Raw genomic sequence first — 27457 nt, forward strand, 5'->3', positions numbered from 1 at the left:
TGCCTAGGCTGGTCTTGAGCTTCTATCCTCAAGTGATCCTCCCACGTCTGCTTCCCAGAGTGCTGGATTGTAGGTGTAAGCCACCGTGCCCAGCCCCAGATTTTTCTTAAAAGGCAGACATGAAGGTTTTTATTGTTAGCATTTTGAATTCTTTAGCCAAAGTTGTCATTTTATGTGAGAGATTATTAGAATAATATTCAATTCTTAGTATCTACAGCAAAACTGAGCCTTGTTCACTATACTACTATAAGCCTTGTAAGTGGGTTCTTGCTCACTGACAAACTTGGTTTTCTTGGGAGGAATTAAGAACGAGGAGAAAACTAGAATATGGGAGAGGATATATGGGAAATAGTGAACTGTGATAGCTATGAAATATGGTCTAACCTGTAGTCTATGACAGCCTCACTACAGAATTGCAGCTGTAACCTGAAAATTCCTTTTACATTTTTCATAAGAGAACACATTTTTATTTTATACTCCTGCAACTAGTTCAGCCTCATTCCAGCTCAGAAGGCACAGCTCACTGCATTCCACAGAGACATAGAGAATTTTTGATAACTAATATGCATGACTCTTCTTTTCTTCATTTATTCAGTACATAAATTTAAGGTCACTATTTCTTGAAAAGCCAAGAATCCAAGTGCCTCTGCCGCCCCACATTTTTTTCATCATAGTACTGACTCTCCTACTTTAAAATCCTGTTCCAAAGATGGCCCTGGACACATTTAATTCTTCAATAAAATAAGAATTGCTAATACTTACCATATGCCACTTTCTATTCTAAGATTTCATATATATATATGTGTGTGTGTGTGTGTGTGTGTGTGTATACTCATTTAATCCTCAAAATAATCCTAAGATGTAGACGTTTTGGTTATCCTCACTTTATATGTGAAGAAACTGAGACACAGAGAATAAATGGTGGCACAGACAATTGATCCTTGGCTATTTGGCTCCAGAGTCTGTACAATACTACTCTACTACAGATGCTGCATGGCCAAGACCAGACCCAGCATGTGTGATGATTTAACAACATAATGAAATGAAGTACTTTAGTAGAGACAACAGGTTAAACCACAAATACGTTTATTCCTCTAAAAACAGTATACCATCTTTCCAGTTCTCAAAATGTTATTATCAATTCTCTGCAGATTACTCTCATTAAGCTGATTTTTAAAAATCTCAGACAGAGCAGAGCAATTCACCAGCACCATCATCAAGCGAGCTACAAATCTATCTTTTACCAGAGCAAGGAGACACTTAAGATCAATTCAAGAGAATAGCTTTCAGTGTTTACAGAAGGGGTACTCACATTCACTTGTCACACATTTCAGGCCCTCATACGCCCCTTTTAAAATGTCTAACTCCTATCCCAGTTTCTTTTTATAGTCTGAAAACAAGGAATCACCCAAGTAAGATACTCCTTCAGAGCACTGCTGCAAATGGATCAAACATGGAGATCCCCCAGATCCCTGTTCTCAAGTGTTAAAAATATTTTATATTAGCACGTAGAATACCCTTAGATATATTCTGTTATGTTCTAAAGAGTTTGTGTTTCCCCCTTTTTGATGATGTCCTCTATTTCTTCTGAGACCTTTCCTGTATAGTCATTTGGTTCTATTGCTTTTAACTTCTCTTGATACTCCAGCGGCAAACCATTTTCTTTTGCACCCATGCAAATAATCTGGAAATGGTTAAAACAAACAAACAAACAAAAAAACAAAAAAACCCTTTAGTTAGGAATATAATATAATGTACCATACCACAGCTTTATTTGCCTTCTCAAGGTATGAAATATTAGCTTTCAGATAACTCTAGAATAAACAGGTATATAACAAATAGAATACAACCATTCCTCTCACACTGAGCATGAATGCGTATGGAGTTTTCAAAGCCAAATGAAGCATCCTCATGGAACATCAACTTTCTCAATATGTGATTTTAAATATCTTAATATTAAGACAAAAATATCTATATAGAATTTGTATGGTCTTTTAAGAAAAAAAAAATACCATTCTTCCAAAAAAATTTAAAGTTTACAGAGAGCAGTTTTGGTTACAATGCCAGAGTTTACCCTTGTTCTGAATTAGACATGGGGGAATAAATGGCAACTGTGTTCAGTGATACTTTCAAGATCTATACCAGGTTAATTTCTCTAGGTTCCATATTAGAAAATTCCAGACGAGGCCTAGACACCAGATTACCTATTACAGGTGCCATGACCTGATTGGGCCTGCCAACAGACAGCTAAGCTTGGGTTCTGAACAGGAATGTTGGGGTCTCTATCCCACATTCTTGTCTTGTGCTTGCAAGGGTGATTTCCCTGATTCTGAAAGGCAGTGTGATGTTTCTTTCTCCACCTAGGGATGAAAAACATTTCAGCAGTAGAGAGTATGTTTTTTCCCCTATGAAAATGAATCTTGGTATTCATAAAATACTGTATTATGGGGAGAAAAACATTACAAAAGCATATATATACACACACACATACACACACACACATATATACACACACATATATATAGAGAGAGAGAGAGCACGAGAGAGATACTAAATCTGTTAAAATACACTTATAAATATTCTCTTCTACTTCAATACATGCCTACATCATAAAAATGAAGCAAAAATTTATTGCCAGGCAAAAGAAAGAGACAGAGAGAGAGAGAGAAAGAAAGGAAGAAAATACATGTATAGAATTCTGACTCACATACATTTCTAAAATTCTTTTTAATAAATAGTTTTAAAAACATAATTCAATCATTACACATAATAATATTTTTGAATCTGTACATTAGGTAAATAACTATCATTTTTATATTTAAAGACATTTTTATTAAAATAAATATGCAGAATTTAAAACATACAAAGCCTTTTATTTCTTTTTTAAAAATTTTTTTGAAAGCGTCTCACTATCACCTGATCTCAGCTCACTGCAACCTCCACCTCCGTGGTTCAAGCTATTCTTATGCCTCAGCCTCCCAAGTAGCTGGGATTACAGGTGCCCGCCACCACGGCCTGCTAGTTTTTGTATTTTTAGTAGAGACGAGATTTCACCATGTTGGCTAGGCTGGTCTCAAACTCCTGACCTCAGGTGATCTGCCCACCCCAGCCTCCCAAAGTGTGGCATTACAGGTGTGAGCCACCACGTCAGGCCTAAAGTCTTTTAAAAACAATATATTCTTTAGTTTCTCTCAGTGAAATTTAAAAAGTAATCACCACCAGTCTGTAAATAGCTTACCTTTTTATACTGTGGGGATGGCGGAGCACTTTCGTAATTTGTCATCAGATAACTTCGACAGGTTATTTCTCTTCCTCCTTGAGTTGCAACTTTAACTTCTATTACAACATACATTCCACTTTTAACCCCTTCTTGCCTGAAACCAGAACAGCCAAATTTTAACCATATTTGACCTAGCCAATTTAGCTCACTGGGTAAGGTCTTTTTATAATAGTCAAGACGGGGTATGGGATTAAACATTTAACTACATATGAACATACTTGCTCCCTATGTATTTGGGATAAAAAATATATAAATTTACCACATTAAAAGTAAGCCTAGCATTTAGGCTGGGTGCGGTGGCTCACACCTGTAATCCCAGCACTTTGGGAGCCAGAGGCAGGTGGATCACTTGAGGTCAGGAGTTCAAGACCAGCCTGGCCAACATGGTGAAATGCCATCTCCGCTAAAATATGAAAATTAGCCAGGCATGGTGGTGGGCACCTGTAATCCCATCTACTCAATAGGCTGAGGCTGGAGAATCACTTGAACCCCGGAGGTGGAGGTTGCAGTGAGCCGAGATTACACCAGGGCAATCCAGGCTGGGAGACAGCAAGACTCTATCTCAAAAAGAAAAAAAAAAAAGACCAGATGCAGTGGCTCACACCTGTAATCCCAGCACTTTGGGAGGCCAAGGCGGGTGATCACCTGAGGTCAGGAGTTCGAGGCCAGTCTGACCAACATGGAGAAACCCCATCTCTACTAAAAAAACACACACACACACACAAAATTAGCCCGGCATGGTGGCACATGCCTGTAATCCCAGCTACTCGGGAGGCTGAGGTGGGAGAATCGCTTGAACCTGGGAGGCGGAGGTTGGGGTGAGCACGAGATCGTGCCATTGCACTCTAGCCTGGGCAGCAACAGCGAAACTCCATCTCAAAAAAAAAAAAAAAAAAAAAAAGTAAGCTTAGCTTAGCATTTCAATTAGAAGGCCTGAGACATAATATTACTTGTTACAGTCCTAACATAACTCTCCATATTTATCTTGTCTTAAAAGAGGCTTCAATGTAGTTTTTTTTTTCTTTTTCATCTTTATACCCCTGAAACATTGTTCTTTGGGCTACAAAAAATGGATGGTGTTCTGACAGCAAGAGAGTATCTACCTAGAAAAAAGGTATAGAGGATGGCTCATTCTCCTTCACAAGTGAGGTAAAGTATCCAGCATGTCAGATAACCCTCTCTTCTCAAGGCCTCTTCTGCAACTTTTCTTTGTATGAAATGCTCTGCCACACAACTCTGAGAGCTGTAGTTATAAAAAGTATCAAAGCATTTCTAACATGTTGTCAAATGCTTTTACAAAGTATTACTTATTTATTGATTCACCTGCCATCTTAAATAATTGTTCTTTAGAAACTGATTTCAAGTAACTTTCAAAATCAACAAAATATGTAACAATTACAGAAATCATCATGCCTTTTCCCAGTATGAAACTACAAAGACAAATTATAAAAGATAATAGAATGAAAAATAAGGGCTTCCATCTTTTACATAAGAGATTACAAACATCCCCCTAAATCTTTATCAGAAAGTGTAGCCCTTCTAGACTTTTTAGCAAACTCACATTATCATTCCTTTTATGTTGACTCTAAAAGTATAATGAATATGTCTGTAGTATGTGGTTTTGAAAAACTAACACACAGATACACATCCTCACATATAAATCTGCTTTCTGAATTAGTTATTGTTTAACTTATAATTAGAAGCCACCTACTCATCCAGAGAATTTAAATTGCTTTTGTTCATTTTCCATACTACTCCCCACACTTCATCGCCAGGACTTTGAAAAATGGTGGCTATCCCTCCATGCCAAGTTTGACTTGTTTTGCCTTGGGAATTGCCAAAGTCAAGCTTAAAATCCTACAAAGGAAATCAAAGTGATATGATCAATATCCACTTGAACCCAAATTTCCCTCCTCAAAATAAAAAGGATTTACCTTGAACTCCATACAATTAAAACATTCAATAAACAGAGTTCCTTCTATGCCTAAGAAGCTGTGGAAAATATAAAGTTAAACAGACAAGGACCCAGATCCCAAGGACTATGTTTTTTTTTATATTTTTCTTTAAAAATGAAACATATACTGAATATGTACAGACATCTTAACAAAAACAAAAAGTTTAAAGAAAAAAAAAATCCCATAACCCCAATGCCTTAACACAACTGTTTCCATTTTTGCAAATTACTTCCCAGTCTTCTTACATACACGTAAATTTTTACTTAGAGACAAGCTGGGTGATGGCTACATGTGAGTTATAATATTCTCTCTTCTTTTATGTCTGTGGAGTATCCTACCAACGTATATCACCAAATTTGCCCTGAGAGACCTGGCATTTGAGGATGAATGATTTGTGTATTTATGAACACTAATACTCATGAATTATACTAATTTATCTACAATAATCATAAGAGCAGCTAACACTAACTGCGAATGGGAAGGACATTTAAGCAGGGGATGAGGATGCCCAAAGGCATGGATAAAAAGAGTGTGTTTTGGGGGCCAGGTGCAGTCGCTTACGTCTGTAATCCCAACATTTTGGGAGGCCGTGGTGGGTGGATCCTTTTATACTCAGTGCTATTGGCATTATACGGACCATTCCCTTTTTTTTTGCTAACAACTTTCTTATACCCATTTTACGGCAATAAACACTGTGGGTTAGAAAGATTAAGCAACCTGCCTAAGGTCTTGGAACTAGTAAGTAATGAAACTAGGTTTCTAGCTTAACTTCTTTCCTCACAGAGCTGGGCAATCAGGGGACAGAGTCCTGGGGAAGATTAAAAATCCTTATGTGAAAAAACAAAATAAAAAATAAACAAAAACAAAACAAATACAAAACAGAATCCTTATATGGCTTATTTGGCCTAGGAAGATTTCTTTCCATCTTTCCAGAGCTTAGTTTCCTTATAGACAAATTTAAAAGGTTAAACTAAGTGATCATTCTAGGATCCTTTTCAGGTTTATATTTTACCCCTGTCACTTGTATTTTCTCGAAAAACGTGTCAGACATCTCAGGCATAGGGTTGGCTGGAGCGACCAGTACCTTTATTCAGCATAAGAGATGTTCTTCTAGGACAATGTGTCTCTGGCAGGACACCAGGAGATCTGATAAAAGTTACAATTCACACTAACTGGTTGTGTATTGCTAAATCCAATAAACAATTTTCATTTCTCATCTTGTTCCACTTCTCAGTAGAATGTAGGTAACCATATTCTCCTGATCTGCCTCTTTCCTGATTTTCAGGCTGCTCCTTGATCTCAATCCCCTTTGCCAACTCCTCCTCTATTACCTGATTTTTAAATGTTGGAGTTGCTCAAGGCTTAGTCTAGGCCACGGGTGTCCAACCCTTTGAATGCAAGAATTTTTTTGCTTACCTGTGGTGGCGGACATCATGAAAATTAGGCATGGCCTTTTGTGTTTGTTTGTTTGTTTGTTTAAGCTCATCAGCTCAGCTATCATTAGTTTTAGTGTATTTTACGTGTGGCCCAAGACAATTTTTCTTCCTCCAATGTGGCCCAGAGAAGCAAAAGGTTGGACACCCATGATCTAGGCCATTTTCTCTATTCATTTGGCAATTTGCCCAAGACATTCTCATCCCCTACAATGGCTTCAAATATTCTGATCATCTTTAAATCCAGACTAGATCTCTCTTCTGAGCTTCAGAAGAAGTGCTTAGAACAGGGCCTAGCACACAGTAAGCACTTGATAAATGTTCGCTAATATTATTCTGTTCACTTGACTGTTTAGCAAGCATTTCAAATTCAAAATGTTCAAACTGAACTTACAATTTTCTCCTCCCCAACTGGATTTTCCTCTTCTCTGTGCAAACATCACCTGCATCTATCTGCTGCCAAAAACCTGAGTCATCTTTGATATTCTCTTCACACTCAATCACTATGCTTTAACAATGTTATCTCCAAATTAGTTCTCAAATCCATCGACCCTGCCCTGCCACCACCCTAGTTCAAGATGCCATTCATTATCTTTGGCATAAATTGCTATAAAAACTTCCTGAACTCTCCATATCCAGTCTTCCCTCCTTCAAATCTATTTTCCATGTGACCAGAATGTGCTTTGGGAGATAGAAATCTCATCTTTCATGTGCTTTAGTTCTGCAGTGTGTCTTATTTGGCTTCTGAGGTCTTGGAAGATGTGGCGCTTCCACATCTCTCCAGTCTTCATGCCACATTCCCCTTACTAAATTCCAGCCACACTGACTGAAAGATCCAGCTTCCTTTCTTCAGCCCCTTTGCAGAAGATGCTGTCCCCTGTTTTGTGTGCTTCCCACCTCTGCAATCATTCAGGTCTCAGCTTAAAAGTCACATTTTCAGGCAGGGCTTTCCTGAGCATCCTGGTTAGGTCAGGTACCCTGGTCATACACCCCATTTCACTTCGCATGCCTCCTTTTAAAGATGGACCATATACCTGTAACTGAATAATCCCTTGTTTGATATCTCTTCCCCCTGCCCTGACTATAAGCATTTGGACTCCCTTCCTACAGTTGGGAAATTCCCTACTTTACGAGTTTGGGAATAGGGAGTACCAGAGCCTGACTCCCATTTTTGAGGCTTCAAAGGCTAGAAGTTGGTTCTCTCAGTTTTGCTTAAAGTCATAGCATGGGTATGTGGCCAAAACATAGCCAATCAAGACATTCTGGGGCTTTCAATTAGAAGCTAGTGCCCAAGACAGCAGGGACTCCAGAGTGGCTGACACATTCGGGTTTCAGGAACTGCAGGGATGTACAGAGGCAGGCAGCGTCCAGGGCAGGTGGTGGTGGTGGTAGACAATACAGCATCCATGCTTACTAAGTTCAGCAGTGGTGCAGAAGAGGCTCCCTGGGCTGGTTCTGTTGTGTGATGCCCACTGTATTACAGTTGCTGTGCCTCCCTTTATGCCTGTCCGTTTTGTCAGCTTTGTACTCCTGCCTTCCTGGTCATTCTGTGAGCTCTCCAATAGCCTTTCAACACATTCTTTTTTTTTTCTTTTCTGCTTAAATCAGCCAGTTTCTGTTGCTTGCAACTAAGAACTCTGACGAGGTTAGCAGAGATCATGTTTATCTGGTTGGACGCTATCAAAAAGTTTTGTACATACTCTATTGCACCTCTCTCCTACAGGCTGAGAGTTCCTCAAAACAGTCACTTTACTCAATCATGTTTATACCCCTAGTGTTAAGTGCTGGAAGAATATGTGCTAAGTGAATGAATGGACTGGGCTGAAGAGCAATGATTTACCAACACTGGTAATAGTTCATCCAGGCCCTTGACCTAACTGAGCACAGCATTATTACGAATAAGACATGGTCCCAGCTTTCAGGACCTCTCAGAGGAGGAGCGAAAGGCAGGTAAATGGATTTTCACAATGCGAGGTGAGAAGTGCTGTAACAAAGGTATGGACAGAGCAGAAGGCAACCAATTCCCAGACCAGGGTCAAAGAAGGCTCCTCAGAAGTACCCACTGAATGCACTCTGTTAAGTTAGTGGACGAGAGGCCAAATCGGTGCAGACCGAGCAGCCAGTGCGAAGGCCAGGAGGGGGAAAGCTCCGGGCAGCCTGAGAAGGCACCGTGGCCGGGGCAGCGCCGGGCAGTGGGCCCAGCGGAGGAGGTGGACCAGCCCAGGAGGCCGAAGCCTCGTCCTACTACCCTCATCAGGAAGAACTGCATGCCTGACCCGATCGGCCACGTGTGCCCCCGAGGAAGCGCCTTCTGGGCATCCCGGCCCCGGAGTGGGTAGCGCGGGCGGGGGCACTCACCTGCAGGCGGGCCACACAGAAGAACGCCGCCGAGGGGTTTCGGAGGTGGATCCTCTCGGTCAGCAGGTTGCTGCCGTAGGCAAAGTACAGAAAACTCTCCTCATCCAGACCCGGGACGTCCTTGCAGCCCGAGTTCGCCATGTCCCACTACACGTCTGCACGGGAGCCTGGAGCAGAGCTGTAAGGAGCGGCCAGAGAGCGCAGCACTGCGGCCCACTACTCCGGCGCAGTGACAGCCGCGCCGCAGCCTCAGGGTTAGGGGACTGGCGGGAAGCGTGGGCCGGTCAGAAGCGAGCGCTCTCCTGATTGGCTGCCGGTCCCCACCTACCTGAGTCGCCCCCTTTGATTGGCCATCCGCACGGCCTTCTCTCCGCCTTCCGCTGAGACTCAGAAATACTCTGTCCCGAAGCGACCCGGCGCTGGCTTCTCATTAGACACGATCCAGTGATGTCCCGCCCCTCCTTGCTCAAGGCTTCCTCTGATTCTCTGATTGAGGGGTGGGCAAGCACTCCTCACAGGCCGGGTCGGATGGGCACCCGCTGAAGGTCTCGGCGCGTGACTGGTTTCTCTGCTCAAGGCTGCGCGCGTGTGATTCTCTGGTACTTTCTGCGCCTTAGGGAGTTCTGGTCAGATCTGAGGCGAAACAGCGGCCCTGGCCACTCCATCAACGGCTCTCTCACCCGGCAGCTCGCCCTGTCCTGCCTTCCTGGCCTAGGGGAGTCAGGCAGACGGTCCGTTAAACCTTTCTGCTAGTTCCCTCATGCCGAGCCCTGGTCATCAACCTGACCCCTTTCCACAAATCCGTCGCCTGCTGGAGCCCTGGGACTCCCTTCCCTGATGGAATTAACATGCCTGGGCTTAAATTCCGATGCTGCCAGTTACTAGCCAAGTAACCTTGGGCACCTCTGGTCTCCGTTTCCTCTTTTTAAAAATTGGGATCATAATATAAGTTAGGGTCACAGTAGAAACCCCTATATTGTGTTTGGTTCCCCCTCCCCCCCACACACATCCTGAGTGTATTTTTTTAAAAAACCTATATTGTTAATTTTTGAATGAAAATATGAATATGAAGGGTGTAGGAGCATTGTCTATCCTTGACATCCAGCTATTAATCTCTAAATGCCACCCCCCACTAAAAGGTACCAAGCGCTCCTTTGAGAAATGACTGATGCCAGGTCAGAAGCTGGGAGTGAATGAGGACAATTTGTGTCAGCAAGGACATGGGAGCCAGCCTGAAGTCGCCAACTGGCCAAAATTAGAACAATTTGAGAATCAAAAATAACAATGACTGCAAATTGAAAAATGATTGGAAACTTTAAACATAAAAAAGTCACTGCCCCCAAAGAGTAATCCAAATTTTAAAAAATTAACTTCATTTGCCACACTATTGGTGATGACTATTACACTAACTCTTTACTCTGCAAAATGATAATTTAAGAAAACCAACAGGTATTCACCTTTCTAGTAGCAGCTGTATTTCGGGCTAACCGAAATACAGCTGATAGATGAGCACTAGTTGATGAGGGAACAGTTCTCTTTACAAAAGTATGCCAACTAAGTAATCATAAATGAATAATGGAATTTCATAATTGATTCATGCCAGGATCATCAATGATATCATTTGATGAAAAGGTGATAAGGAACAGGATATTCAGTTGATGCCAAATTGTTCCCCCAGGGATTACTGCTGGTTACAATTTTTTTTTTTTTTGAGACAGAGTCTCACTCTGTCACACAGGCTGAAGTGCAGTGGCTTGATCTCGGCTCACTGCAAGCTCCGCCTCCCGCATTCATGCCATTCTCCTGCCTCAGCCTCCCGAGTAGTTGGGACTATAGGAACCCTTGTATTTTTAGTAGACACAGGGTTTCACCATGTTGGCCAGGATGGTCTCGATCTGCTGACCTCGTGATCTGCCTGCCTCGGCCTCCCAAAGTGTTGGGATTACAGGCGTGAACCACCGCGTCCAGCCTACTGCTGGTTACATTTTTACAACACAGGAAAATCTTGCCCCTCCTACTTTAACCCAGATCAATCTTATCACCATAAAAGTGACCCAGCCTGACATTAAATGTCTCCCAATTTGATGCAGTATGAAGCTCCAGCATCATCTTTGAAGTATTGTTTCCAAAAAATTTTAACCTCAACATCATTAAGCCTTGAAATCTATCTTCCTGTCTCAGGAACTGCAAGGATAGAAGAATAAAATGACATCAAGAGGAAACAACCAGAAAAACCTAGAATAAATGGTGGAACACCCTACTGAACGCATGGCCCAGTCTCTTCAATAAGTCAGTGTCATTAAAAAAAAAAAAAAAAAAAAAAAAAAAAAAAAAAAAAGCTGGACTGAGGGATGGCTGCTCTAGATTAAAAGAAATTTTAAAAACATGGCCAGGCGTGATGGTTCATGCCTGTAATCCCAGCACTTTGGGAGGCAGAGGCGGGCAGATCACAATGTCAAGAAATGGAGACCTTCCTGGCCAACAAGGTGAAACCCTGTCTCTAGGCCGGGCGCGGTGGCTCAAGCCTGTAATCCCAGCACTTTGGGAGGCCGAGACGGGTGGATCACGAGGTCAGGAGATCGAGACCATCCTGGCTGACATGGTGAAACCCCGTCTCTACTAAAAATACAAAAAACTAGCCGGGCGAGGTGGCGGGCGCCTGTAGTCCCAGCTACTCGGGAGGCTGAGGCAGGAGAATGGCGTGAACCCGGGAGGCAGAGCTTGCAGTGAGCCGAGATTGCGCCACTGCACTCCAGTCTGGGCGACAGAGCGAGACTCCGCCTAAAAAAAAAAAAAAAAAAAAAAAAAGAAACCCTGTCTCTACTAAAAATACAAAAATTAGCTGGGCCTGGTGGTGCATGCCTGCAGTGCCAGCTACTCGGGAGGCTGAGGCAGAAGAATCGCTTGAACCTGGGAGGCGGAAGTTGCAGTGAGCCAAGATCGCGCCATTGCACTCCAGCCTGGCAACAGAACGAGACTCCATCTCAAAAAAAATAAATAAATAAACAAACAAACATAATAACCAAATGCATGGCTTGTCCTCTGTTGATTCTGGTTTAATAAGCCAGATACAAAAGATATTTCGGGGACAACTGAAGAAATCGGAGTTTTCACTGGGGTATTAGATGATATTAGGCAATTGTTATTAGGTGTGATAATGGTATTGTGCTTCAGTAGAAAAATGTCTCTATTTTTAGACATGCATACTGGCATATATAGGGTTGAAATATTTAATATCTATATTTTAAGATAATTCAGAACAAAAAATATAGAAAGTGTTAAATGTTAAACGGAGTTATGAACACAGATGTTCATTATATTATGTTTGAATATTTTCATGTTAAAAAAAGAACAAGGAAAAAAGTGATATATGAAAAGCCCTTGCCATATAGTGGGCACTCAATAAGCAATAGCATTATTATTATTATATAATCTGCGAATAGGAAGATAATACCTCCTCCCACCCCTCAAACATCTAGGCAGAACTTGAAACACATACTTGGTCATTTCAGGCAGCAAGCTGCTTTTCTTGATGAATCATGTTCTATTGCACTATAAATTCTCAAGGGTCCTATTTCAGAGCACTGCAATTTCAAATGTCTTGCTTTTCAACTGCTCTTAAGAATCTAAATGTGCTTATTATTTAATTATTGTTACAGATATTTAATTTCTCTTCCTATACTTCTTGCTAATTACTTAATTTCATGACAATTGATTTTTCTCAAGACTATTTTGCAAAAATATTCATAAGCTTAGCATTGATATTACCCTCAACACTGAAAATCTTTCCTTACTCCAAGCACTTGTTTAGCTTCCCCACATAGACTGCAGTGTACTAACCCGGGTTGGCCAGCAAGGGGCAGTAGGTAACAAAGTTAGTTGTGTTTTTGTGTTTGTTTTTTCAAATTTAACCAAAGCCTGGTTAATATTAGTTAACATTCATTGAGCACTTCTTAAATGCCAGGCACTGGCCTAAATTCTTAAATGTATTAGCTCATTTAATCCTGAAAATAGTTCTATACGGAAAGTACTGATATTATTCTCCTTTTACAGTGAGGAAACAGGCATAGTAGGTCAACTAACTTGCCCCAGGTTGCAGTTAGCGATGACTGAAGCAGAAATTCAGCCATGCAGTCTGACTCTAAGTCAAATTTTTAACAGTTGTAAAACCTTGGTGCTCTAGATTTATCTAGTGATTAACAGCCCACTTTCTTTCTTTTTTTTTTTTTTTTTTGAGGCGGAGTCTCGCTCTGTCGCCCGGGCTGGAGTGCAGTGGCCGGATCTCAGCTCACTGCAAGCTCCGCCTCCCGGGTTTACGCCATTCTCCTGCCTCAGCCTCCCGAGTAGCTGGGACTACAGACGCCCGCCACCTCGCCCGGCTAGTTTTTGTATTTTTAGTAGAGACGGGGTTTCACCGTGTTAGCCAGGATGGTCTCGATCTCCTGACCTCGTGATCCGCCCGTCTCGGCCTCCCAAAGTGCTGGGATTACAGGCTTGAGCCACTGCGCCCGGCCCAGATTTCTTCTTAATGTCATCTTTTATTCTTATTTTTTGAAACAAGACCTTGCTCTGTCTCCCAGGCTGGAGTGCAGTGGTGCAATCATGGTTCACTGCAGTGTTGACCTTGCAGGCTCAAGTGATCTTCTCACCACAGTTTCTTGAGCAGTTGGGACTACAGGTGCGACACGCCTGGCTAATTTTTGCGTTTTTTGTAGAGATGGGATTTTGCCATGTTGCCCATGGCTGGTCTTGATCTCCTGGGCTCAAGCGATCCCCTCACCTCAGCCGCCCAAAGTGCTGAGATTACAGACTTGAGCAATCGTGCTGGGCCCCAAATGCCATCTTTTAATCCAGTGGGCTTTAAAGTTTTTTGATTGTGCCATTAAAAATTTTTGAACACACATAATTATATGTTAATATTAATATATGATTATGATAGTATATAATTATGTGTATGTTAATATATAAAATACATTCTATAATACCCACAAAATAGAAATTTTAAAATAAAAAAAGCTATTTTATCTGTCATTAATTGTGGTAATTTCAATCAGTCATTGGCCAATCTCAAGGGAAATACACATATAGGTCAAAGTTAATTACAAGTTATAGTAGATGGAAATTTGTATTGCTAATAGCCCTCCCAGGTGGAGAACTAAATTCTTATATGTATCATTTTGGCTGACCTTGTCAGATGTTACTAGATCACCATTATTTTTACACCATAGTGAATATGATGAGGAGCTTGTACCAGAAGTATGAGAAATGTCGACTCTGTCCCTTTCTTTTTTCTTTTCTTCTGCTTGCAATTTTAACAGGAGTGCCTGTCCAATTCTTTGCAGAAATCTTTTATGTTCCTGTTTTGTGAGAGTTAATTCTTTATAAATCTGTTTAGCTAAGCACAGATAAATGACAGTAAATACTGAGATAAGGAAAGTGACTGACTGAGAGCCAGAGCCACCATCAGCCTCTTCCCCAGGGGAGGCACTCCCATTCCTCCTCAGGATACATTTTATGTGACAGATGATGACTGCCTGGTTAACTGACGGTTCTACTGTTATAGTAAAGCAAAATTCTTATATTAGTGTTTATTTACTAAATATAGTAAAGTATAGGAAAGCAAAATTCTTTCTAATATTTTAGATTAAAAATTAAAATAGAATTTGTTTTCACATCTCAGATCAACTTGCTCATCCACTTTCAATAGCATTGTAATCAGTTTTAGCATTTGCCATTTTCAGAAGAGCATTTCAAGGAAAGACATTTGTACATCATAGCATGTCTGAAGAGTTGTATGGTACAAAGGCTGTGTGTCTGCTGAGGAGGGCCAGCTACCTGTGCAGGCAATGCCATTCAGGGGCAGTAGAACTCTAGTGGTATAGACACAGACTGGGTCTCATGAGTCTGTGTCTTACCTCTGTGGGCTGAGAAACACAATCTTGTTGGTTCTGCCAGAGGGGGCAGATTCACACTAAGCCAACTCTTAAGAGATGGGTGTACACATCAGAATGTCAGTTTGTTGATGTGCAATGAGAACTGTAACAGATAAACCATGTATTTGTGTTCACAGATCAATGCATTTTCTTCCACTAGGAAAATAAATCCACATGAGGCATGAGTTTATTAGCATGATTGAGGTCAGGAGGTCAAATGATTAGAGTGGAAGGAATAAAAGCAGAAGCAGTGGGAGATGAGGTAGAGAGATAGGCAGGGGCCGGGTCATGTGGGCCCTTGAGGCCATGTTAAGGAATCTGGATTCTAAGAGATCACAAACTATTGGGGGTGGTTTAGGTAGGAATATGATCTGAATTTCAAAGGAATAATTCTGCATGCTGAGTGGAAAATCAATTCTAAGGGGATAAAAATAAGAGTTAAGAAATAAGCAAAGACGGGGCCGGGCGCGGTGGCTCATGCCGGTAATCCCAGCACTTTGGGAGACTGAGGTGGGCGGATCACGAGGTCAGGAGATGGAGACCATCCTGGCTAACACGGTGAAACCTCATCTCTACTAAAAATATAAAAAATTAGCCGGGCATGGTGGCGGGTGCCTGTACTCCCAGCTACTTGGGAGACTGAGGCAGGAGGATGGGGTGAACCCAGGAGGCAGAGCTTGCAGTGAGCCGAGATGGCGCCACTGCACTCCAGCCTGGGCGACAGAGTGAGACTCCGTCTCAAAAAAAAAAAAAAAAAAAAAAAAAAGAAAAGAAAGAAAGAAAGAAGCAAAGACAGTGTGCTGCAGAGGTTTTGACAAGAGTGGATGGTGGCTTTGGACTAGGGAGTGAAGCTGGGAAAAGGATGGATTTGGGTTGCCTTTTTTTTTTTTTTTTTTTTTTTAATTGTAGAGCAGTTGAGACTTGCTGAGAGATTAAATAGGTGATTCCCTGCTTATCAAACAACCTTCCAGCTGTAATTTTTCTTCTTGGTAGGTTTTCCTTCTAGAGAAGGAAGCACTGGTCAGGGAACATAGGGATCTGATATTTCTGCTGGTTCCAGTTTTCTTCCCTGAGAATGTGTACCTGAGTCTAAGAGGGTTGGGGCCCTCTCTCTCTGAGCACCTACACATTTGAAACACTCAGAGCTGGTCCCAGTCATGTTAGACATGTGGGTTGAGAAGTGGAGGAAGATGATCTGAGCTACAGAGAAGGAGAAAGCAAACCACAGCTCAAGCAGAGAAGGGAGTGAGAGAAACAGTCCTGGGCACATTTGAGTGCCCACTCCAGCTGTCAATACCCAGTGGAATTTCTCACTGTGGATTTCACAGACACTTTCCTAAGTCTTACACTCCAAATCACACTGGGAATGGAATAAAGATTCTTACTCAATGTATCTATTAATGGTTTATGTGGAAAGCACTGTATCTAATTCCACAATAATATTTTAGAGTGTATCTTAAAGACATCTGGCTCCCAAAGTAAAGTATTTGGTTATGCCTGCATTAAGGTACACACACACACACACACACACACACACACACACACACACACACACACATATATATATATTCGTGATCTAGAATACAGAGAAATCATCATTAATTATATATGGTCCCAGGTTTACGGGCAGTATGAAATAAATATCAACCTCTAATAGCCACAGGGATGTGGGATGAGCAGTTATTGAGAAAGACTTGTATTTGTTGCCTAAAACCGAAAATGAGTTACCTTTGACTCACCTCTCTCCTTCACACCCTATCTGCCATCAGTCAATGAGGTCTGTGGCTACTTCCTGTGTGCCACCCTCCTCCTCATCCCCACACGCTCACCCTCTCCCTCCTATCCTCATCTCACTCCTGGATTACTGCAACAGTTTCTGAGGTGGTTTTTCTGACTGCTTTTCTATGGAGATGGGGTTGAAGGTGAGGACAAGAAGAGGGTGGGAATCACATAAGGACATCACAGAGGTGGCCTTGGGAAATGGCTTCAATTTCAACAGAGCAAGGAGTTAATATTAGGAAATGGGAGACAGTCTGGAAGGAAATTAACATCGTTTCTGGGAGGCTCTTGAGTTTCGCACGGAAAAGTTCGGACTATTTGGTGACCAAAGAAGAGTCATTTTTGGCTTTTGAACAGAGACATTCCCTTGTGCACCATTGGAAAATCAAACATGTGGCTGTGTTCAGGATGGCTTGGGAGGAAGTAGTGGGAGAGATGGCAGAGTGCTGAATACAAGGTCACTGCAAATAGGCAAAGTCATGGAAGCCTAAGCCAGGGTGGCACTCATGGAATGGAAATGAAAGGCCAGAAGGGTGTAAAGACACATTGTTTAAATTTGATTTTATCATCTCACTCATATCTATAAAAACCTGTAAAGGCTGTCTTTTGTTCATTACTTTATCAAATTCAGGCTCTTACGCAAGCCTTCATTATCTGAGTCTCTCCTGTCTGACTAGTCGGATTTCTCAGTAGATGGTAAGCCCTTTGGAGGCAAAGACCACACCTTCTATTTATGCATACTACAGTGCCTACCACAGCACAGATGAATGATACATGTTTGCTAATTAGCTGAACCAGAGTCAAAAACCTCCCTTGCTTCATACAGGCACCCATATCCTTTTTCTCTATGGTCTTTTCCCCCAGCTTTCCTTGATTTACTGAGAGAAACTTGTTCTTTAGCTCTGACTTAAGATGTAGACATTTATACTAATGCTTTAGCATATACTGAACAAATTTTGTTAGACATAGTGTTATTTATATTTATATCTCTTTCAGCTTATGGTTTGCCACATGGCAGGAAACATGCCAGAATATATGAAATCAGAAATGTTCTGGAGGAAAAAAAAAGAATGTATTAAAATTCCAGTATATTTAACAGACAATCTGTATTCTTGTTTTGAAAGTAACTTTGAAAAGTAGACCCAACGTAGTTTATTGTTGTGTGCTTGGCCCATGCTCGTCTTTGATAACTCTGTATCTACATTTCTATTCAGATCTATAACTATACACTTTGGAAAGACAAATACCAAAATGTTAGCCATGATCACCTATAGGAAAAGAAATGGAATTGAAGAAGTGGGAAGAAGAGCAGCAAGTCGAACAAAAAGCTTTTATTTTAAAAATTCTGTATTCTTTTGTATTTTTGGCACTTTTGAGCATATATTCTTAGGTTTCTTTTTGTCTTTTTTTTCTTTTTGTTGTATTTTATTTTAAAATATACTATTAATTAAAATATGTATATTATTAAAATTCAGAACAAAAATTTCTATCTTATGGAATTTGGGCCAATATCTAGAAATCAAATGTCAAGAGGATAAAAAGATTGATGGCCAAATAAACTGCCCAGAGAGAAATCAGGCACAGTGAATACATTCCCAAGTAGTCCTGCCTCTCAGCACATCAATCAGAGAATTAGGCCAGATCAAATCAACCTTGCTGTATGGAAAAATACAGTCTCATCCTGAGAGGCCTGCAACTGCAGAATCTCATGGTGCCTCCCTCTTTGCCCTTTCAGATGTCAGTGAATAGAAGAACCAGAATTTTCCCAGTCTGGTTTAGGAGAAGGCCACAAATCTTCTAGGACAATACCTTGCTAGATCCCATGGCCAACCTTAATAGTCACTTTTGAAAAGTCCTGGAAATACAACAATTCAGCGATCTCTATGTCATTTACCATAGCTATACTGAATTGAGATGTACCGATCCCAAGATTCACTACTGTTAAAACCTGACAAACTGGATCAGAGTTAATACATTCATTCCCTTAGTTTATGTATTCATGGTATTTATAGCACTTTAAATGCAGTTGAAATTCAAATGTAAAAGGAAAATTTTTGCTTCATGTGTCTATTGCCGACAAGAGCACTAGTAACATTTTAAATGAGAATAGAGATTTACTTAAATGAAAATTCCAATGTTTCTCTCGGGTGTAGACTTCATTCTTTCCTTCATAGAAAGAACTGTAAACTCAGTAAATTCTTAATATCTTGTATAATAATTAGATGACAGCCAAGCATTTTCTTAAAGATCCTCTAAAAAGAATGGCTTTGGAATGACACCTAGAAAACATTTATGGAGTGTGAGAGCTACACTTGCATTATTTGCTTAATTAATGTGCTTGGATGTTGTGTTTTCAGTCTATTCAACAATATTTAATCAATTATTAAATTGTCTTAGAGACATACACTTAAATGAAGCACTTTAATTGACTCTTTTAAAAAAAATTCCAGGCGGTGTGTAGTGGCTCATGCCTATAATCCTGGCACTTTAGGAGGCCGAGGCAGAAGGATGACTTGAGGAGTTTGACACCAGCCTAGGCAAATGGCAAGACCCCTGCCGTGCCCTGGCCTCCCACTCACTGATGGCGTCTCTCTTTCCAGTACTGGATGAATTGAAGTTCTTGTTTCTCCACCAGCTCACTCAGGTCTGCCTTCTCCTCTGGGAATTCCATAAAGCCACTCTGGAGTCAACATAATGGGGTCGCATCTCGGCAGCGACCTGCCCCACCCCTGCGCTTCTTGGCCCATGCCAGGACTCACTCACCTCTAGCTTCTCCATGACTTCCTGCAGGGCCCGGTGGGTCTCCCCACTCACAGACTTGCCCCCAGTCCCTGGGGCTGGGACCGCTGCCTCTGGCTCCTTCTGGGCCAAGGCCACCAGGTGAACCAGGTGCTGGCAGCACACCGTCTGCTCTTTCACCTGCTCTCATAACTGTGCCTGCTCCTCCTGGGCACTGGCTCCAGCGGACTTGAAAAATGCCACTGGAAGGCAAGATGTAAGCATTCTTGTAGGGGCATATACAGAACAAATGGGGCAGAGAGGTGGAGTGCAGCCCCTTCCCTTGGGGCCTCAGAGAGTGCACCTGTTGGTCACAGGTTAAATGGTGTCTGACCACTGTCTCCCGGAAGGGGTGAGGGTCTAGAGAAATCAGAAGGCAGGGAAACTAAGAGCATAAAGGGGTCTTGGAGGAACCACAGAGGAAGGTGGCAAAAGGGGTGCAGGGGGAGTTAGGCTCACCATGGCCTCCCAGCTCTCCAGGTCCTCTGGGACGCTCGGCATGGAACAAGGTGCCTCCTCCTCCTCACTGTCCAGATGCCCTCTTCCACCTCCTGGTGGCAGGTGACCAGAGGGGTCCCCAGACAACCCAATAAGGGAGGTACTGTGGGCCCACCTCTGCCTCCACCCTCACTATGTAACCCTGAGCCAGCCCCTCCCCAGAGAGGAATGAGCCTCTGTTCTTTATTTTTACTTTTAAGAACCAAAATGTTACTATACCACCCAGACACAGTCCCACCACCTCAGAGGGCACTGCTGGGAACTCCGGGGGCAGGGGTTCAGCTGAGAAAGGAAGCCGACAATAAGGGCCTCTGGTTCTCAAAACAAAACAAAACAAAACAAAACAAAACAAAACAAAACAAAACAAAACAAAACAAAAACAAAAAAAAACCCTCCTCTTGGTGCACAGCTCCTCTCAGACTCCCCAACTTTGGCCTCACGGCTAATGATTCCTCACACCCAGATGGTAGCCAATCTTCCAAGCCACTTTCAGATAGAGAGCCCTGTGGGTGGCTGACAATGGGCCCTCTTTGCTGATGGGGACACTGAAGCTCATGTAGATGACAAGACTTGCCATCTCCTGGCACAGACCTCTTTCCCTCTGCCTCAAAGCCCTTCCATCCACCCACCTCCCTGGGGCATTCTAAGCCACCCCCAGGGCCCTCTGATGCCAGTCCTGCTCCCAGGTCACACTAGCTCCATCTTACCCATCTGGTTTTTGAGTTTGGACAAGCTCCTCTCCAGCTTCTCTAGCTGATGCATATCATGCTGCTTCTCCTTCTTCAATGTGTGAACCTGCCCAAAGCACAGAGGGAAAGAGGCCTGGAGAGAGGGGCTGGTGGCTGGACAGGCTACCATCTCCCTCTCTGCCGCCACCTCCACAAAGCCTAGACCCATGATCACCTCTGGCTGTACTATTCCCATTTTACAGATGCCCAGAACGATCCAGTGACCTATCTAAGTGGGGGTGGGGCAGGGGGGCGTGCTGAAGGGTCAGATCTCACCTCCCGTGACATTTTCCTCATTCTCTGCTGCCACCGGGCCCTCTCTCCTTTTATATGTTGAGCATATTGATCTCTCTCTAGCTGGACTTGTTTAAGCAACTCCTTCAACTGCAAGAATGGGCACAGAAGTTAGGAAGGGCTGTCACTGGTCCTCTCCTGCTCCTGGCCACCCGGGGTCATCTTCCTTCCACATACCACCCTCTGCAAAACCTCACCCGTGTCAGGTGTGCTTTCAGCCATGCCTTCTCCTGTATGGACTGCTCTAACTGCCACTCAATAAGTGCTTTACTGCGGCTCGAGAACTGGATGGTGAAGAGTGAGAAGTTTCGATCTGGGGAGCCTGGGCCATTCCACAGAGTGCCCCTTAAAAGGGCTAGGGCTAGGCTCAATATACAGCTCGGTCAGTAAAGATCAAGGCATTTCCAAGCCCATGGTCTGGTTTTTAAAAGAACTCAGTTAAGTTGGAAGGGACAGGGAAAGAGATCAAATTTCCAGCTGGCTAACAGAGGTGCAGAGAGATCAGATACTGTTGCTATTGTTGTTACTGTTATTATTACCACTGTTTGAACCTTTATGGAGTGCTTCACCAGGTACCATGCTAGCAATCCCATTTAATCCTTGCAACCACCATAGGAGGCAGTTACTATGATTACGTCTATTGTGTAGATGAAAAAACATGGAGTATTTGAGGGTAAGTGCTTGTCTAGATCACTTAGGCCGAGCTGGGATTTGAACACCCAGGTCTATCCAATTCTCTAAGCCCATTTTTCTTGCTGGGGATGGGGGCACAGACAGGAAGGGGAAAATTAATCTTTTGTTCACTTTTTGAAAGGATGATACATTCACATAGTCCAAAACTCAGAAGGTACAGAAGAGAAGTATCTCCCAGTCACCCTGTTGCTCTCTCCTGAATTTTTTATGAACCCTTGCAGACATGTTTTATGTATGTTATCATAGTATGTACACACACACACACACACACACACTTTTCCTGTCTCTACAGAAATGGTAACATACTAAAGGTACTCTTCTGTATCTTCACAGTGCAAGTACCCAATACCCCATCTAGGACTTGGCCAAGACCACGGTCAGGTAAGGACAGGGCAGGCACTTGACCTACAAGCTCTGTGTCCAGTGCTCTCTCCCCACAGTGCCCCCCAGCTCACCCACAGTAGCTGACTCAGCCCCAGGCTGCCTCTAACAACCATACACAAAAGCAGTGAGAAATAGCCATACTGCCTTCTGGGCAGGACACTCCATCCTGCAGACGGGACCTTTAGGCTCACTCCTCCATCTGTGAAGTGGGCTCCCAGGGCATGGGGCAAGTGGTTGAACTCACACTGGTCTCCTTCTTCTCCTGTGTAGCGGTGACAGCAGAGAGAGCCCTCTCTAACTCTCCTATACACTGCAATGTATATTGCAGGGGGCTGGCCAGATCGTTGGACTCTTCTGTAATGAGAGAGTTGAGATGGGGCCTAAAGGACTCTCCCTAAAGACCTGCCAAAGTGCCAGATTGAAGGATGACAGGGTGCCCAGATTCCCACCTTCAAAGTATCTGAGAGAACGTTTCATGTGATACAGGTCTGTATTTAGTTTCTCTTTCTGTATATTCAATCTCTGGATTTGAATCTTTGGGAGAAAAACCAAGCAAGTGCTGAAAGAGAAGGAAAGAAACATTCTCCGGAGGACAGGAGAAAACTTCACACCCTCCACTCACATCTAGCTCCCTTTCAGCTTTGTTTCTCATTGTTTGCCTTCTTTTCCTATAGGAAGAAGAAGGCAGAGCTCTTACCAGGGGGAAGCAGAGATGGCACAGCAAGAGACACGCCCCTGGAATGCCACCAGTGCCCCAGGACAGGCCCACCCATGGGACCAGGTTATCAGAGACTCTGTGGGGATGGGGATGGGGATGGGGTGGAATCTGAGGGGTGAGCCTTCTTCCCCAGGCTGGGAGTGGGCGAGACAAGACTGGGGCCTCTACATCTGAGTGCCCCCTAAACCCAGCAGTCATGTCGTGAGGAAACAAATAAATCACGTTACTTCTTCCAGCTGATGTTCCACTTGTTTCTTCTGTTATTTCTGTGGGGAGAGTCAAATTAAAGTGACGGAGGGTAGCCCCCTCAACTCTATTCCCCAGACCAGGAAGCGGTAGGCAGGGGCCAGGAATGGATTTTAAAGGCAAAGTTCTCAGACATAATGGGAACATGAACTGGTAAAGTCTCCTCAGGCTCCCAAGGACAGAGGATTTGGGTCTTTGTTAGTTTTTGCCCACAGCCACAGAACTCAGTCTGAATCTGGAATCTCTTGAGAGGACAGTAACATAAACCTCTAGAGATGGAGTTTGAGAAAGGCCCCCCGCTTCTGCCAGCTTTGATTTAGAAAAGTGCCTTCATTCAATAAATATTTACTGAGAATGTATGGGCCAGGTATGGTTCTTCACAGCAGATATAGGACAGAAAAGGACAGACAGGAGCCCTTGTCCCTGAGGTTTCCATTCTAGGGGTCCTTTAAATCTTGGACTCTCAGAGCTAACAGAGACCTTTGATACTCACTACCTCCTCTGGAAACATGAACCCAAAAAGGAGAGGTGGCTTGTCCAGAATCAAAGAGCAAATTAGGGACTGAGTCATGGCAGAAATATGGGGCCCCTGACAACCAGTCAAGCTAGCACTTCCCCGAGAGGCAACCACCTCAGGGTGTGTGTAGCAAGGACTCGAGCAGGGGTGTCTGGAGAGGAGAGAGTCAGCAAAGAGGGCAGCAAAAGAAAAGTCATGCTGCATGCTCTGGGGTCCCTCCAGGTGAGGCCTGGGTACCCCAACTCCCTATTTGTCCTTGGCACCAGGGGCCCCCAGCCCCTTTCTTCAGGGTCCCAAGGGGAAACTGGAGCCCAGGATTGGCAGCATGGAATCAGGGGGCCCCACTGGACTCGTACCAAAAATGTTACAGTGTTATTCAGTTAACTGATTTTTATGGACCTTGAGTCCAGGACTACTGCTAGTTCTTGGCACAGGCTCTGAGGCTCATGCAGAGAGGAGGAGGTGGAGGAGGAGTAGGGGAGAGGTAGAGAGAACAATCATTAGGGCTGAGGTGTGTGTGGGCTTTCTCAGCTGGCAGAGGGGCACCCATTCCCCGCTGTGGGAGGAGGTTGGAGGGTTGGCCGGCAGGGTCACTGCACCTCCACCCAGAGCCTCTTACCTCCAGATCCTTCAGGGTAGCAGGTGATGTAGGGTCCTCCCATGGATACCTGTTGCTGACAACAGGAGATGAGAGTGTACATGGAGATGTTCTGTCCCCCTCAGTGTTTAAGCCCTCTGACTTCCTTACTTCCCCATCAACTGACAACATTTTCTTTTCTGCCTATCTTGGACGCTTTGTCCCATAACTCCTTTGTGCCAACTTCTCTCATGGTTCTTATCTCCCCACCATCCCACCCTCGGGCCCTTTCGGTGACTCCTGATGGCAAGTGGCTCTTCTCATTGTCCTGGCTTCCCCTTATGACTGGGGATGAGGAAAATCAAACATCAATGACCATATCTGGGTATCCTGGGTGTTTACAGCAGGCCATGTACTAGGGATTAACATAAAAACAACAATAACAAATCTCATTTAAACTTCACAAATGGAAGTCAAACAATACCACCTCTACTATACAGATGTAAAAAGAGAGGCCCAAAGAGCTCAAGCAACTTGCCCTAAATCATATCCCTAGCAGACAGAAAGGCAGGATTCAAACCCAGGATTTCTTTTTTTTTTTTTTTTTTTTTTTAAGATGGAGTCTCACTCTGTCTAACAGGCTGGAGTGCAGTGGTGCAATTTCAGCTCACTGCAAGCTCCACCTCCCAGGTTCACGCCATTCTTCTGCCTCAGCCTCCCGAGTAGCTGGGACTACAGGTGTCCGCCACCATGCCTGGCTAATTTTTTTGTATTTTTAGTGGAGACGGTGTTGCACTGTGTTAGTCAGGATGGTCTCGATCTCCTGACCTCATGATCCACCTGCCTCAGTCTCCCAAAGTGCTGGGATTACAGGTGTGAGCCACTGTGCCTTGCCAAACCCAGAATTCTTAACCAGTACCCAACAGTCCATCCACAATTTTAACAATTACCCTCTACTGCCCCTTGGGCCCCCTGTCTCCAGGAGCCTGGCCAGGCAAGACTCACATCCTCAGGTGAGTGGCAACCACCAGAAGTGGCTGTTTCAGGGCTACTGCCATTTGTTTTCCTGTTCCTCTTTGCTCCTGCTGGAACACCAGGGCTGTTTCTCTGCCAATATTCTTTTAACTGTGGGAAAGAAGAGCAGTAATACTCATGAGAACTATCAACTCCTACAGCCACATCCTCCTTTACAGTTTTTACAAAACACTCTTATACACCATCTGATTTAATGATACCAACAACTGTACAAGGTGTTGTCACAGTCATTTAGTGACTGAGAGGGATTGCTATCATGGCTAGAAAAAAGAAAAAAGAAAAAGGCGATACTGGAACTTTGGAACCCAGTCTTCTGACTCCAAGCTCTGCAGTTTTGCCAAGAATCAGCAGCTGCCAAGGACCAAAACCAGAGGCAGAGGTAGAAAACTAAACATTAAGTAGGCAGGAACTGTATGCCATGTGATTTAGAGTCATACATCCTCACACGTCTGTTAGTGTGAAGAAGTGCACCAGTACCTCTCAAACTTTTATATCAATGTGTCCTCATGGCAGAAGGCAGCCTTTCTGATAAATCTGGGTATTTATCAGAAAGAGGACAACCCAGGCCTCATTTCAGAGAGAAGTCTGGTATACTCTTAGAAACCTATGTGACTGTTATCCTTAAGTATATTAATGTTTTTCTCTTGATCTCAAGAGAATCAAGGGAAACCGAAGCTTCAGAAAGATGTCCCACATTTATCCTGTGGCACTCAAAGTACCCCAGGTTGAGATAGTATGAGGAAGATTCAAGCTATCAAGTTCAGTTTCCCAAGGTCTATTCCACAGAAGATGAGCAAATCTCACTTCAGAGACCACTGACTGAAGGGCAGTCTCGTCCCAGAACCATGGAGAATTAGAATATGAGGTGGAGAACTCAGAAGAAAATGTTAAGATTTCCCTGGAAAGTAGAAGCCTGGGAGAAAACCAAACCAACCCATTCTCCCATTGCCACCCAGAGATACTGTCAATGTTTTGAGCTCTTGGGGGAAGTGTAGGCTTTTCCCACTGTCAATATCTATGTTAAGGGAGTGAGGCAGCCTGAAACTTCTTCTTCCTAGGTCCCATAGTCTCCATTCCCCTTCCAGCTGGAAATTTGTGCTGTGACCAGAGGAACCAGAAATGAGGTGACAACACTTAGGGGACTGGGTCGTAAGATCAAAGGCCGGTCTTGCAGTAATGACAGTTCCTAGGCAGATTGTGACATCACTACATTCCACTCCTCCTGGTTGCCGGGAGGGACCACATCAGTGCGTTGTCCAAGTCGCCGCTCCATGATGGGGGAGGGAAACACAGGGTTGGGACCCAGGTCCTTGGAGACGCCAGCACAAAGAGCCCAGGGAGGTCGACCATGATGTAGTAGGAGGGAAGGGCAGAGTCTGCAGCAGGGAGCCCCAGGAGCCACCAGCCCAAAGTCATGCAGGGACAACTGGTGAGGAGAGGGCCTGGGGCTGGGGTACCCAGGTCCTTGGAGACAAAAGCCCAAAGAGCCCAGGGTGGTCGAGTTTGGGGCAGCAGGAGGTGAGGGCACAGTAATGGAGCGGGAAGCCCCAGGATTCACCTACCCAAAGTCACTCTGGGGTGATTGGTGAGGGCAGGGACTGGGCTGCTTGCTGAAGGGATGGAGCTGACTGACAAGACTTTGGTGGGGGGAGCCCAGAGGCACCAGGGTTGGGGGCCCAGTCCAGTGTGCCTCAGGAGTTGTGTGGACTCTGGCAGCGGTCTTGTCATTGGAGGGGATCTGTGGCTGGGTTGTGGTGTGTTTTTACCTTTTTCTTGGCTATGGCCAATTTGCTCTGTCGAGTTTCTTCTGCCATCATGGAGTGGGGAGAGAGGCAGGGTTGGGGCAATGTCAGCGAAATCCCAGCCAGCACTGATAATGCCTCCAGTCACCCACCAGGCAGCTGCGAGACTGAGCCAGAGGAGGTGTAAACAGGGCCCCAGTAGAATGCAGAATAGGGGCGTGGCCTTAATGCTCCAAGCCCATTGGTCAATGAGAAAGATGAAAGGGAAAGGGGGCATGGCCAGGCAGCAGTGTGTCCAGGGGGACCTGTGGCTCACAAGGAAAGCTGCCCATGAAACTGCTGTCCCCACCCACTCTGGGAGAGGGAAGGGACCAGCTTTTGCTTTAAAAGCTTTGAAACTTTAAAAAATATATGTGTGATATATATATATATATATATCCGTGTGTGTCTGTGTATGTGTATCTATGTGTTCTTCCAGAGCTTTCTTCATTACCCAGCTTCTATGCAAG

General features: G+C 43.8%; 1 protein-coding gene and 1 pseudogene across 2 annotated transcripts; both read right to left on the reverse strand.

Annotated features, from left to right (window-relative positions):
- Positions 1-1069: 1069 nt before the first annotated feature.
- Positions 1070-9306, reverse strand: GGCT (gamma-glutamylcyclotransferase). 2 transcript variants are annotated; one of them, XM_010371163.1, is made up of 4 exons: positions 9027-9306; positions 4992-5137; positions 2205-2360; positions 1070-1684 (listed from the first exon to the last, which is right to left on the reverse strand). In XM_010371163.1, exons 1-4 carry the CDS (start codon positions 9165-9167, stop codon positions 1627-1629), a joined length of 501 nt encoding a protein of 166 aa, XP_010369465.1. In that variant the 5' UTR covers positions 9168-9306; the 3' UTR covers positions 1070-1626. The 2 variants fall into 2 exon arrangements, with proteins under 2 accessions (XP_010369465.1, XP_010369464.1); XM_010371162.1 differs by lacking the exon at positions 2205-2360 and adding an exon at positions 3239-3374.
- A 10007-nt stretch (positions 9307-19313) lies between these two features.
- On the reverse strand, positions 19314-27020 carry LOC104668453 (annotated as a pseudogene).
- Between the last annotated feature and the right edge of the window lie 437 nt (positions 27021-27457).

The sequence above is a fragment of the Rhinopithecus roxellana genome, chromosome 18 (assembly GCF_007565055.1).
Source record: "Rhinopithecus roxellana isolate Shanxi Qingling chromosome 18, ASM756505v1, whole genome shotgun sequence".
Classification (NCBI taxonomy): Eukaryota; Metazoa; Chordata; class Mammalia; order Primates; family Cercopithecidae; genus Rhinopithecus; species Rhinopithecus roxellana.

Bases quoted from the DNA above. Each gene is read 5' to 3' on its own strand.
- GGCT (XM_010371162.1), bottom strand. From the start codon at position 9,167: ATGGCGAACTCGGGCTGCAAGGACGTCCCGGGTCTGGATGAGGAGAGT. The intron at 5,138-9,026 runs GTGAGTGCCCCC...TTTCCTTTGTAG, and splicing joins TCTGTGTGGCCCGCCTGCAG to GATTTTAAGCTTGACTTTGG. The intron at 3,375-4,991 runs GTAGGTGGCTTC...TTCTGGTTTCAG, and splicing joins AATTTAAATTCTCTGGATGA to GCAAGAAGGGGTTAAAAGTG.